This window comes from Xiphophorus hellerii, chromosome 10 (genome assembly GCF_003331165.1).
Source record: "Xiphophorus hellerii strain 12219 chromosome 10, Xiphophorus_hellerii-4.1, whole genome shotgun sequence".
NCBI classification, from domain to species: domain Eukaryota; kingdom Metazoa; phylum Chordata; class Actinopteri; order Cyprinodontiformes; family Poeciliidae; genus Xiphophorus; species Xiphophorus hellerii.
In genome coordinates, this window is record NC_045681.1 from 5,929,605 (window position 1) to 5,943,714 (window position 14,110).

Here is a 14,110-nt window from a genome sequence, read left to right on the forward strand (position 1 = left end):
AAATGTTTTGATTTTTAAAAATGGCTTGATCTCATAGAAGAAGAAAGAAATGACAACATTAGAAAAGTCGTGATGTCCGTTCTCTGCTCCTTATCTCTCCTTCAAGTAGCTCTAAAATACCCTGTGGGGTGATTTGACATTTTGTCATCAGGCTGATTATGTTTCCTGCAGGTTCAAGTCTCCTCAAATCTTCCCTCACATCCACAGACACACTCCGTCACACACACAAAAAACAGCTCATTAGTGAATCAGTGCTATTCCTTTTTTTTCTTCTTGGGTTTATGGGTCACTGAGAACTGGACAACACAGATACAAACAAAGGCTAAATGGAATTATTATGATCTGCCTACCAAATGGGAAAAACACAAACAGTTCACTGCATTCCTGTGGAAAATAATGCATATGATTAATTGTGAGAAAATGAAAGACTGAGACTGCGTTCAAAGACTCGGACGAGTGAAGCTTAAAAAAAATAAAAGGCATTTGCAGCCTTAAACTGTATGTTTGTTATATGAACACAATGAATGACTAAAATAACATGCAGATAAAAATATTTAATCTTTTAAGAATGTTCAGATTTTTTTAATATTGTTGAGTTTTCTGCAACAGAAAAATATAAAGTTGGTTGAACCGGATTTTCTTTTATACTTAAAATGTGAGAAAACGAAGATATTAACTTCTTGTGTAAGGGGATGGGAATTGCTGCATTTGCAGAGTTTCATCTGAAGCTTCAAAAAGTTAATTTCAAAGCTAATGACAGATGCTAACTGTAAAGGACACAGCATAAACAAGCCAATCTGTTAAATTGTGTCAGTTACAAAGGATCTTCAAGGTCTGTGAACATCTTTTATGTTTTTTTTAATCTACTTTTGCTTAACTTTAGTTTTGCTAATATAATTGGAAACAGATTGTGTCAGATTGTGTGGTTTGGTCTTTGAAATAAGGTAATCTGTGTAACATTGGATTTTTTGTGCCATTGACTCTTATGAATGCTATAAGTACATTATCATTGTAATTGTGTTTTTATTGAACCACTTTCATTTCTTAATGTTGGAATATCTTCTTATTTTCATGCTTTACCATTTTTATATACAGTATATTTTCATGTATTGTAACGCAATCAATCTGCATATGTATTGGAAAGAAACAGTTTTAATGCATTTTGATTTTGAATCCAAAGTTTTGGCCATATGGTAGGAGGAGCAACTTAATTTGCTTTATACATTTAATATATTCTACAAACAACTTTCCAAAAAAATTAATAAGTAAAAATCTGAATCAATGTTTCTGCAAATTTTCGACAATTGAGGCTCGAATTAATAAATTACTCACCAACTGCTGAAATTTCAGTGTGAAAGCAGGCCCACTGCTAGCAATCACAGATAAGTGGATGCCGCAGTATATTTCTGCAAGATTTTGATTGTTTTATTTCTTCTCTTCTCAAGCTTCCTGTTGAAACAGCCCAATCCTGGGAGAAACTGTAACACTCTCTGCAAGAAGGCTGAAGGGCCATCATTGGACTTTCAAATCGATCAAATATCCCAAGAAAGTTTCAGAAAAAGTCATAGAAGATACTAGTTTTGCTACAGTGATGTGATTTAATTGTTTAAGGCGGTTGCAGCATGCCTATTAAACAATAATACGTTGAAGGCATTCGTCTATCAGGAATGGGCAGCAATTGTTCAGGTATGCTAGCAGAAGCTGGAGTCTGGCTATTAATCTCGTTTAATGCAGGTCATAACAATAAAAGGGTGCTTTATTGCTGAAGATGTTTGTCATGAAGAGGTTGAATAATGAGACCAAAGTTGTCATTGAAAGTGGGATTTTCTCTATAATTTGGAGAAACCACTTGCAATGTTATATTTGTTGAGATAGTTCATTTGTTCTTCTCTCATTTATTTAGCTTCTAGTTCATACATTTTGCAAATTAAAAACATGTCAACTTTTGTTTTCTGATGTTTAATTTTTTAAAGCAAGAGAGTGAAATGAATATTTTTTTCCCCCTTATTTAACCGGGTAAAACCTCATTGAGACCAGATCTTATTTGTAAGAAGTACCTGGGCAGAAAATCTGCAGGACACAACAAGTAAAACAAATTCATCCATAATAACAATATTTGAATGAATTATATTCTAGATTTTGTTCATTAGTAGTTTTTGTTGATGTTTCTCATTATATTCAGTTAAAGTAAACATTTTATCTCTGATGCTAAAGGAATCTAAGATTAAAGGATATTTTCCTCCCCATTTCAATAGCCAGCGATTAATCCTTCATACTGATTTTGGTGGTTTATTATATCTTGGAGTTCTAAAAATATTTAGATTTCAGAACTAAATATAAATGTACAAAAAACCTGCATTTTATCCAAAAGGTGTAGTTTTCTGTGTAAATAATATCCGCAGCTGTCCGTCTCAGCTTCGCCTTTGAAGGATTCCAGATTCATTCTGTTCAGACTGTAATATGATCAGCTGGAGGCAGCGGCTAACTGACTCTGTGACAGCTTTGCTGGAAATGTATTGTGGATTGGGCGCTGATGGACAGCTGCCTTAGGGTACGGCTCTCCATTATGACTACACACACACACACAAGTTAAGCAAACCGGAACTGCACACCTATAAACGCAAATCAACAAATGTAGAGAAGCTACACAAGATGTGTGTTCTTAATAACACAAGCAACAGACAAATGCTATAACGTTGGAGAGTACAGGTGTATAAAAAGTATGCAGTCTTTATATCATTTTTTTACAGTATGTAATTGAAAGCATAAGTGCAGAAATCACAAACGCATCATCTTTATGCACTCAGACATTAATGTGTGTTTCAAACAGCTCGACCTATTCATTAGAAACATTTTAATGATGAAAGACTTCCTTCACAGTTCTGAGCAGGAAAGAAATGATTAAGAGCCCTCATATCCTGATCACCCACGCCTTCTCTTTAGATGCCACTTACAGAGAATTATGCACATTCTTTAAGTGTTAATGGTAGTTAATGTGCCACTTTAAAACACGTATAAGTAATAAGAAACATGGAGGGGAGAATGAAGACGTTGTTAATAATCATTCTTGACTGATTAAGGGGACTTAATGCATAGCTTATACAAACAAAGTACAGTTAGTTTCTAAGAATCAGAGTTTTTGACTCCTTAAAAGAAGTTATGAGAAATGGTTCTCCAAAGTTTTCTCTGGATGTTTTCAGTGATTTTGTGTGAATAAGCTGCTAGTTTGTGTTAAAAATACATTTAAACTAAATGAATGAAAGGATGTTATATCTACACATCAGGTAAAGTATTAACAAGCCAAAAACTCAAAACAGTAATCTTACAGCTACTGGTTTTTCATTCCTGTTCTTAAAACTCTTTAGTGTAAATATTCTAAATATGAGGACAGTTTTCAGGAAGCTAATGTGTTGGTTTAAATCATCAATATTTAAAGAGAAGCAGTCATCTTTTTTTCCCCCTTGTGGGCAGAAAGATCAACCTAGCAACACCTGACCCTTCCTCCAACATCCTGTTCTCCAGTCTTTCCCATTTTGAAGAGTGGCTAGTTTTAAATTTATGTCTCAGAATTAAAAGAAACGTGTCTAAATATGTTTAAATTTTAAGCTATTTAAATATTAAAAGTAATAAATTATTTCACAACATTTATCAGACAAGAATAGTTAGAAAAGACAACAAATGTGGTATTATTAATTTTGTAAAAACACATTTTTTTAATCAAAGATTTTTTTTTAACCACACACAATGTAGCCTGATTTGAAGTTAGATTTTTTTTTCAAACAAATATACAAGTGCAAGATTATTCATTTTCAGGCTTTTCATCCATTTGCCAGGAATGTCATCACCTATGTTCAGTGCTGTTTGAGGTGTAAACTATTAAAGAATATAGAGTAAATGCATAGAGGAATATGGATATTCCTGAGGGAATATCCTTCAAAAATTCTGTAGAACAAATTTTCAAAGCGTTTAAACAAAAACAATTACATGAAAACCTTGTACTAACAAGGTTAAATAGTTTATATCTATTATATTTAATGAGTATTCTTTCAAGAAACATCAAAAGTGATAAAAAGACTGAACTGCTCAGTATAGTACTTACCTGAAAAACGTTACAAAGAATTGGACAAGGTCCATAATACTGTTGTGTTGGGAGAAGGCAATCTATTGGAGAAAAACAGAAGACAAATTAGGAATTTCTGAGTGGTCTAGAAGAAAATCTGCAAAATGTGAGTAATGGTTAATAAAATTATATCAAGAAGGGTAAAAACCACAATACAGTTACATTTTTCCATTACACCAAACCTGCCTTTGAACATCCAATAACCTCTGACTGATTTGCCGGAGTTGAAATGTGACATAGTGAGGAGGTTAATGTGACGTGGCACACACAGGTCAAGTCAGCGCTAAGAACCAAGTTGGCCTGTTAAAGGTCACTGATTCACTCAAAGACTTATTAAAACCAGCATTAAAAAAAAAAAAATGTCTGATGTAATATTGTGGGCAGAGATGAGAATAAGGTAGAAGTTTCTTTAAGTTGACATCAAAACTCATTTGCTCAACTGGATGGATGTGGTGTGAAGGAACGGCCTGACCTGCAGCAATCGCAGTCAGGCCTCAAACTGCAATTTACTAAAACACATACAAGATAAAACTAGGAATGAACAATACCTTTTACGATAAAGGTCACAATTACTTAGAGCTGAAAAGGCAATTTTTAGCTAAAAATGCAGGAACCAACTGGAATATATTCTGATTATAATTATGTAACGGACACAAAGTGCAGCCTCTCAGCCTTCATGTTTCTATGTTCAGACTGGATGAAGAGTTTAGGAGTTTCAGCTTCTACACATGAGCCACCTTCTATTTAAAAAGAGACCAAATGTAATTGAACAATTGATTCCAACACCATTTCATTTACTATTTCTTTATTATGAAATACAGCTATGAGTTTCAATGCGTTTGAGGTGTTATGTGATCAGCAATCACAAATTTGTACATATTTCTCTAGTGAAATGAAAATGCCCTGTTCTTTAAAAATTGTCACCACTAAAAATCTGAAAAGTCTGGAGTAAATTTGTTATCTGACCCCCTGTGTTCTAATGTTCTTTAATAAAATGAAGGCTACAGATTATCAAATTATTTTTAAAAATAGCTGAATTATGGGAAGCTGGTCAGAGTCGATGGAAAGACAGAGAGCAGAGGATGTGAGCAGAACTCCAGCTGTTGCTATTAGAATCTCTTAAAGAGACAGTAACTTTTAACTGAGAACAAAACAATGCACCAACAATTACTGCATAACTACCGTATTTTCCAGACTATACTTAAAAGCGGGATCTTTTTCTTCGTGTGGTTTTCATGATGAGGGGGTTTGAGTTTGAAGAAATTTCTCCGTTGTGCCTGCTGCTAGAATGTGCTTATTCTAAATGAAAATTAGCGCTTTCTCTTTCCAATTTTGACTTCCAATGATTCACTTGCTAAAGAGCCCCCCGGTGGTTGAAGAAAAATCCAAAGAAAAACCGAACGGGGCTTTAAGCCGCATGGTTCACAGCGTGGGGAAAAAGTAGCGGCTTATAGTCAGAAAAATCCGATAAATACAGAGAAATGCTAAAAGAAAAAAAATCCTCTACCCCTCAAGACTGGGGTGAGGATTCAACTTCCAGCTGTTGACCTTGTTAATGTTTAAGATCAAAGCGCATCCAAATTTAAAAAGCGACTAAGATGTATTGACTAAAATGGTGTAAAAGAGGAGAGACAAATTCTTAGGATGAAGCTTGGAAACTGCCAGGATATACAGGCAAGACATTTTCTTATAGTTGCTGTGATTTGTGAGCATTTAGAGGCTTATCTGTGCATAAACCTGAGGCTAGAAGGTTTTAAATAAAAACACTCTAATATGGATTGGTTTTACACTTACAAATGAAGACATAATAAAAGCATACACAAATATTAGATTGATAGGAATCTAAATGTATACACACATCACCAGTTATTTTGGTGATTTGTGTATTGTTGCCTCAAAGGCAATATGTCCAGTGAAAAATGAGCCAGGAATATGGTTCATCTTCATTAAAGGAGAGATTACAGACAGCCCTAGCAGCTAAATCATATATGATGGGCCACATCATGGTGACAAGTCATTATCTACTACAGATGCTTTGCAGCCAGTCTGCCCCGAAAACATTTAGAACCACAAAAACAATGTCATCTGCAGCTGTATTCAGTCTCTGATTGGCAACATGTAGTGCTGGGTAATGGAGCACAATTTTGCTTTCAGAGGTGGACCATTTGCGTCACATTTGTTGCTCTGAATGGCAATTCTGAAAAAAGTGGATGGTACGAAATGGCAAAAAGAAAAAAATAGAGGTTACCACAGGTTGTTTAAACAGAGACCGTTCACCAGCAACCAATAACGACATCACTAATTTATATTTTCTATAACAATGAGCCACTGAAAAGCGATACACAACTAGATATTTATGTATTTTTCACTAATAGTGAGAGGGAGGAGAGTTCTTATTGAGGCTGAGAATCTTTATTGTACTAAGCTGTTCTTGGAAAACTCCATTACCCTCTTAAACTTTGTTCACCTTTGGCTTCTCTCTACGTTATTAACAAGAAGATGAGAAGAGCTGATCTGAAATGCGATGCTCACTGACACAGCTAACGTGAAAAGTACAAATGATTGTCTGGCTTTTTAATAAGTGGGACTCTTCTGTTCTGTGCTTATATAACTCAAAGCAATATATGTAGGGTTAATTTAATTTCAATCTGTTCATCTCAGCCATTCATTTTATTTGAAAACTAGATTAATGGTGCGTAAAGCACATGGTTCCCAAATATCTGTGATGGCAAAATCCATGTTTTAATTTTCCAATACAATTATGGCAGATACTTGTCAGGCTTTGAATATTTGAATATGAAACTTGCAAAAGCCAGAGGAAGAAAGTTAGAACAGATGATGATCTAATGATAGAAGAAAGAGAAGAAAAGAAAGAATGAAAAAAGATGGATAGATGGAAATTATGTCAGGATATAGAATACAAATATGTTTCTACATTTTTTTCACTTCTTATACTTCTCCATGCTTGGAGAATCCTTAAGATCAATCAGATCATCCAATAACCCTGAAAGCAAATGTCAAATGATGTCATTGAAAAATCTCTGTCCATCCTGATTTACATGAAAACAGCTTATTTTAAATGCTTAGACCTTAAAAACAAAGACTAATCTCTTCCAGATTTCTGCCTCAGCTCAACCGGGTCTCCAGAATCAGTCCAGCATCACGAGGCCAACCAGGAAAGAAGCCTTATCCTGCTATAGAAGCTATTTGCTTTTATGGCGTGGGCTCGGTCCATAATAAGTAAGTGACTGTCGGCCAGGAAATTTAATAGAAAACTATTACTGGGCCACCTCCACAGATGGACCATCCCCGAAGATGTTATTACCTCAAGGTGGTTCACTCATCTACCATGCGATGTGGTGCGACATGATATAAAAATCAATATGTGGGAGTGGGCTAATTAAAAAAAACGGGCATTGTGTGCTATTATTAGTAATCTCTACTCCTATCTCGAACTATCGTATTTCTCAGCAAAAGCCTTCCTGTCTTGCTTAAACAAAGACGGTTAGTAATGGTAGAAGGGTTTATTGAGAACTGGTTGATAATTTTGATGTTTTTCAAATAACCTGCTGCACGTGGTTCCATAAATTTGATCAGAGTGTATCAATGAAATAATTTGTCTCCCAATGTAAATTAAGTTGGTGAATCAAAATCTTAAAATTTTTAAAAAATTAGCAAAACACAAAGGTAGATAAATACAATGCAATAAATTGATTAAACATCATGTTCATCACTTTTTATTGGTTTATAGCCAGGGCTAATATCTTTCAACATGCTAAATTGCAACATTTATTGTTACATTCATCATTACTCAATGTGTATGTTTTAGACTGTGAGGTTGAAGATAATAAATTTAATCTATTTCTATATGTGTATTTCCCTTTAGAAAATATTTTGCAACATCTTAGCTTAGCACCAATACATCTAAGATCCTTAAATTGTTAATTTGTTTACATCACACTCTTCTTTGCAATCTGCTTACAAATAGCTGACTCTAATTTTAATTCATAATTAGACGTTTATCCTGAATATTATAATAATTTGGCAACTCACTTTGTGCAATGTTGGATCACTTCCAAAAAATAGATAAAGTGGGTTTTTTACAGTCTAATTGTTTAATTAGACTTTCTTTATCTCCTTACACTTATGCAGACGTTTGGGGTTTGCAAACCTGACAGAAATACCCTTGAAGAAACTTTGCTCTAATTGGACCTTAGGGGACTGCCTAAGTGGATGGCATTCGGTATTAATCATTTTGTCTGCCACACTGTCACAGGTTTTTATGCAACCCCAAGACACTTGGAGAGAATAAACACTATTTTTCCAGTGATAATTCAAGACCAGTCCTATAATCAAATCCTGACTCATCTTTTCAAAGAAAGCATAAAATGCTAGACGGCATCTAAAAATAAGATTGTTTTTCACATAAAATCTCCTCCCAATTCAGCCGTCAGGTGTTTGTTGTTACCTGGATCTTGATGGGCCATGAGAAGTTACTGACGTATACATAGAAGGTAATGTTAGGGTTGCTTCTGAAGGTGAACTTTTCACAGGAGAAACTGTCCCTGTAGTCCTTAATGTTCGTTTTTGACACAATGGGAACCTCCTCTCCAGAAATGGTCCCAGCTGTTGAAACAAAGTGTTCATTTTCAGTACAAAGCCATTTAGCTTTTAATATTAAAAAAACAGCAAAAAAAAAACAACACGCTTACACATTGAGATGGCGCTGCTTTAGCTGTAACATGTTATTATAAATGCATTAACGAGTTTATTTGTCCATTTCAAACTACAGGAGAGCACTCATGTGCAATTATCATTATTTCTTGACTGCATTTAACTTAGTTGTTGTTCAAAAAAACAACACAGTATTGTAGAATTACACATGCCTATTATATTTTATACTAAAATGGATACGATGTGGGTGAAAAGCTCAGCTTGAACGAACGACAAACATCCCTTTTCTGAACTCATGATCCCACTTCTTTATGCATAATGTGATGCCCCAAATTTCCCATTTAGTATTCACAGATTTCTGGTAAGGCACCAAATACATCCAGAATTAATATATAAAACAGTTAATATTGTTTGAATGTGAGTAATATTGCTTCTGGGTGAGCATTGCATTGCCCATCTTAAAATTAAAAGCAATTTTTAAAGAAAAGGGGTAAAAATAGACCATTTTCCATCTGTCTTAATGTTCCAAATCATTTCTTTTTCTTCTTCATGTCAGTGCTTTCTCAGCATTGATATTCCAATCCACAGCTCTGAAACAAAGCACTGAAAATGACAGCTTGAGTGTAGCTACGTGAGCATGTTTATCTTAATTGAAATCACCCCCCACACCTTCTTTTTCTCCCCCCAACTAAAGGCGCCTCTTGCTCTTGTCAATTGTGAAGAGGCTTCTATTCCTTCTGAGACAAAACATCTGTGCCAGGGAGAAGTGGGGACTCAAATTCAAATATTAACGACGGCGCACTGGAAAAGTTAAGGTTGGCGAAGAGAAGCGTGTGGGGTTAAACGTGTTTTAGTGGGGAGAAAATGTCAGTGTTGAAGGAACGGGGAGAGAGCGCCAGGCGACTTGGGAGGAAGAAAGGGAAGGCGGGAGATAAACAGTTGCACCGGACAACTGCAGTGTCCTTGGGTGTCTTTCCTCAGGGGACCAACAGCAGCAGGGACACCGTAAATGCCAACAGAGAAGGTTTAACATTTGGTTTTGTTGTTTCTGCTTTAAAATATCCAATTATATGTTTGCTGTAATGCAAAAATCAACAAAATCCCATACCGCGAGAATTCTAAAAACCAAGAACTCTGAACTAAACTACTTCATAGGGCAAATGACAGAGTAGACACAGAAAACTTAAAAATACTCAAAGCTTTAAAGCCTTTTCATTATTTTTTTAAACATACAAATTTTAAAAAGCCAATTTCTGAAACAGACTTTTGGAAACCATGTATCTCTAAATGGAATTGCACTTTCATTTAGAGTGTGATGGCATGTTGTCTGGAACCCCAGACTCCCTCCGTCTGAGTCTGTAAACAGAAAACAGACTTTCTTTCCTCGACAAAAAAAACCCTTTCTAACAGGACAGGTCTGTCTCCACTTGTTGAGAACACAAAAATAACTCAAAATGTGGGAAGTATTGTGAAAAATGAACAGCTAAAAATAAATAATTACTTGTTTTCAACAACACTTTGTTCTCCATGACAATGGAACGATTATAAAATAAGATCTAAATAAGGAATAACCCAAATTGAGAGAAGAGGACACAGCACTGTTTATGCCACTGATATGACAGGTAGCTCCAGCACTGAGTTGGCAACCAGGTGATCTTAAAATGTTGTTTGTGAACATAAAGTTTCTCAGGTAAAAAAAAAATATATATTTTGTTTCAGCCTTATGGTTTTTGCGTGTCCTCTGTCGAGATATCTGATCAAAATGTTTGTGCCTGTCAGAGGATTGCTTTATAGATCAAAATTAATAATTATTCTGTACAAAAATCTTCCTACCAGTTCACAATAACTAAAGCACTTAGAGAGCCAAATGTATGACAGATTCTAAATTTCTTTGATCAGTATTTTAGCTTCCATTCTAATTTCCAAAACTTCCTGCCTTGTGTGCTTTTTTTATTTTTACTGAAATCATGGACATGGAAATCAATGTTGCTACCAAAGGTGACAGGCCAAATAAAAATGAAAATAAAGGTTGTAAAACTGATAGTGTATCAGTTATATTATATTTCTATCAGTTTAATTATATTTCATACATGTATTTCATTCAATGTGAATTGTTTCAGGTGAAATAAGCTTAATTTAATGACCCAAGCTAAACTAAAGATATACAGTCTGAACAATTATGTGCACATAATAATAATAATAATATTTACATGCAAATAGGAAATAATTGGTAGTGTTCCAGTGACTTCTGCAAAATTCCACATATCTGTTAGGTAACTATTATTTGCAAAATCTAGTGTTGAATGTATCTCAGAAAAACAATACTAAAATTAATTTAGCTACAGCTAACAATCTATCATCCTTGTTTAAATTGACTGATGATTAAATTCAAACTAATAGGACTGTAACTATTATGTCTACTTAATTTTAGTTTGCATGAAATAACAAAAATGATGTAAGCACAAACGTACCTGTTGAGCCCACGGACCACGTGATGTTGAGGTTAAAGTTGTTTGATGCATTGATGGACATGTCTAAATTCTTGTTTGCCTTAAAATGAAAAACATAAATCCAGGGAGATCTTGTCAGGGAGACAATATGCACAACAGCAAAAAACAGCACGTCAACATTTTATTTTAGAAAAGCTAAACATCAACAACTAACTATGATCATTACTAATGAAGATATTTGATGGAGAGCTAAACGACTACAAATATGAGATCTGCTCTTAAAGATGTTACCTGCTCAGGTGAGGCCATGAAGTTAATGGCGGTGTAATGCTTGTCATCCTCCTGGATGAGGCTGAATGTGAACTGGTAATCAATGAGGAGGTTATCTATTGAAAAGACGAAAGTAAGAAATATAAATGTGATTGGCCAGGAAAAAAAACACAGGAACAAGTCAGTCTGGGAGCGTTTTAAGTTATTTACAAATTCTGAAAATGTAGATACTAAGTTTCCTAATGAATGTGAATGTCAATATTAACATAGTATGAATTTAGTGAAACTTACTGATGATGTCAAATTTATTCAGAGTTACTGTGAATTTAACTGAGATAATATTCAAGTTATTGTACATGTATAAGTCCATCTATTTATCTCCAAGACAAACGCATTAAACTCAATTTTCAGTTACTCCTTTAAATACATGAGTCTGGCTAGTATGTCTTTTATGGGGACAAGGTGGGATTATCAGTCAGCATGCTCCAAAACTTAACATAAAGCAATCCATAAGAGGAAGAGCTCACTAACAAACCCTGAGACAAAGCTGACTACTGTCAACCTGAGCATGCTATGTTAAATCTGTGCTCAATGGCCTTTTTGACTGCAGGGAGTGTCGTGTTTACATAGCAGAATAACAAAGCTCAAGGAGCTCCAGTGGTGTCCAGAGGTCAAAACAGGCTCCGGGCTTCTAGTTTCCTGTGTCCTCCTCCTCCTCAATGAGCCTGTTGTCAGGCTATGACATTTTTAAAAGGGACAAAGCCTTGGCAAAGGCTCTGAAGTCAGTAGCGGAGTGCTGAAAGACATAACAAATCACAAAGAACTGCTGCAGCGCTGTGAAGGACACCCCATCATGCAAATAAACACAGACAGCAGCATGAGCAGGAACTGAAGCAGACGTGTGCATCGTGCACCTCCATAGATACTCTTCTTACTCAAAAGTTGCGCTATCGTTTCGTTACCTTTCTAAATGAATAAATGAATAGGTGTGAGATTGAGTGAGTAGACAAGTGGAGAATTTTGACTCCTCCGTCTCCTTGATTAGCTCAATCACTCACTCCCTGTGATGCACTTGACATTTTCACGACAAGTCATTCTGTCATCGAACAAGCGCCCCTGGTGCCAAAGTGTTAAGATGCGCCATCTGCCCTGAGCGGAAGAGTGTGAGCAGAGAAGTGGGAAGCAATGAAAGACTAACCCATAAAATGTGGATATGTGTGTGTGTGTGTGTGTGTCCAGCGGAGAATTACTCACAGTAACAGGTTCCTCTGAGTGGATTGCCAAGGTAACGGTTTTCTGAGTCACATCTGCAGCAAAGAATACAGAATAGAGAGAAGCAGATGAAGATGAGCGCTAACAGATTGAGAGCAAAAAACAACTCCTTTTATCAGGTGTGGTGTATGCCAAGTGCCAGCGCATTAGCTCCTGCTGTTGGCACCTCATCAAGCCTCTTAACTTCTGACATAAAGGAAACAATCTGACAGCTGATAGAACAGACTTTCTCTCAACTTTCATTAAACTTAAACAGTGATGAGAAACACAGTTCATCTCCCCCCAATTGCAAATCAAAAAACATGGTACTGAAAAAAATCACTTCAACATCAGTTCTCACTTGATTAAGAAACAAGATACGACATTGGAAAGGGTGTTGAAAATAAACAAAGAAATGTCTTGGAAACAGGTGAAACTAGATCTATATACTATGTAAAGAGACGCCTAATCTTCTGCGCTAAATGGCGACACATCTGTGGATATATTTTAAGGCACATCGTTTGACTTTGTGAGAAAATTTTAAAGAAATTATAAGAGATTGAAGGAAGAAAGTTCTGGACCAAGTCTGGTTCTTTCTTGGATGCAATTTCCAGATGTGTGATGCATTATAAAAATAATCACAGGCCTAATGGAAACATATCCTTCTTGGCATCTATGCATTGTAACTTTATATCAGGATTAAATCCAAACAACACACATAAATTGGGAATTGTGAGACAAATGTCTGTTGTTTTTTTTACTAAGGAAAAGCTGCACAAGCTTATCTACTATAGTCAGTGGTGATGACATGGAAGGGAAGAAGCATCGTTTCCTACAGCCAAACACCTATTTCTTTAGATAAAAACAAAACAAAAACCATCATTATCTTCTGGGTTTAATAGATTCATAATCTGATTTTGGAGAGTGATTTCCTTGAGTGATTTGAAGCCATTAAAAGGTAGAATCCAAATGGAAAGATTACTATTACTTTTTACTGAACTAAAATGTCCTCAGCAGTGATGCCGTTGGCTCAAACAGCTGCAGTCAAATTGTGGCCTCAGCCAAAACAGGCCAACTTTAAATATGAAGAGCTGCCAAGTAAAAATGATTTGTTTATATCCACAGTGGGATGTCAACGGTTCTGAGAATATGTGTGCACATTAGTGTGTTTTATCAACCTCATGGCTTTCCAAAGCGCACTAATCAATCCAAGCATATGGTCATGTTCACTGGACTGCATTGCCCTTTATCTTATTTGAATGCATCTCTCCGCTCTGAATCTCGGTTGTTTATGCCTTGAACTCTTAAAAATTCACTGTGAAGCAAAGTCTTTCTCCAAAGTTTT

The 14,110-nt window shown here is 35.5% G+C and overlaps 1 protein-coding gene across 1 annotated transcript in view; it reads right to left on the reverse strand.

Annotated features, from left to right (window-relative positions):
- atrnl1b (attractin-like 1b) overlaps window positions 1-14,110 on the reverse strand; it is a 69,599-nt gene that overhangs the window by 18,186 nt on the left and 37,303 nt on the right. Inside the window, exons 21-25 of the mRNA XM_032573713.1 lie at window positions 12,769-12,821; window positions 11,536-11,630; window positions 11,266-11,344; window positions 8,589-8,746; window positions 4,100-4,161 (exon numbers count right to left, since the gene is read on the reverse strand). Of these exons, the coding sequence (XP_032429604.1) occupies window positions 4,100-4,161; window positions 8,589-8,746; window positions 11,266-11,344; window positions 11,536-11,630; window positions 12,769-12,821 (447 nt within the window). The remainder of the gene's footprint in view (window positions 1-4,099; window positions 4,162-8,588; window positions 8,747-11,265; window positions 11,345-11,535; window positions 11,631-12,768; window positions 12,822-14,110) is intronic.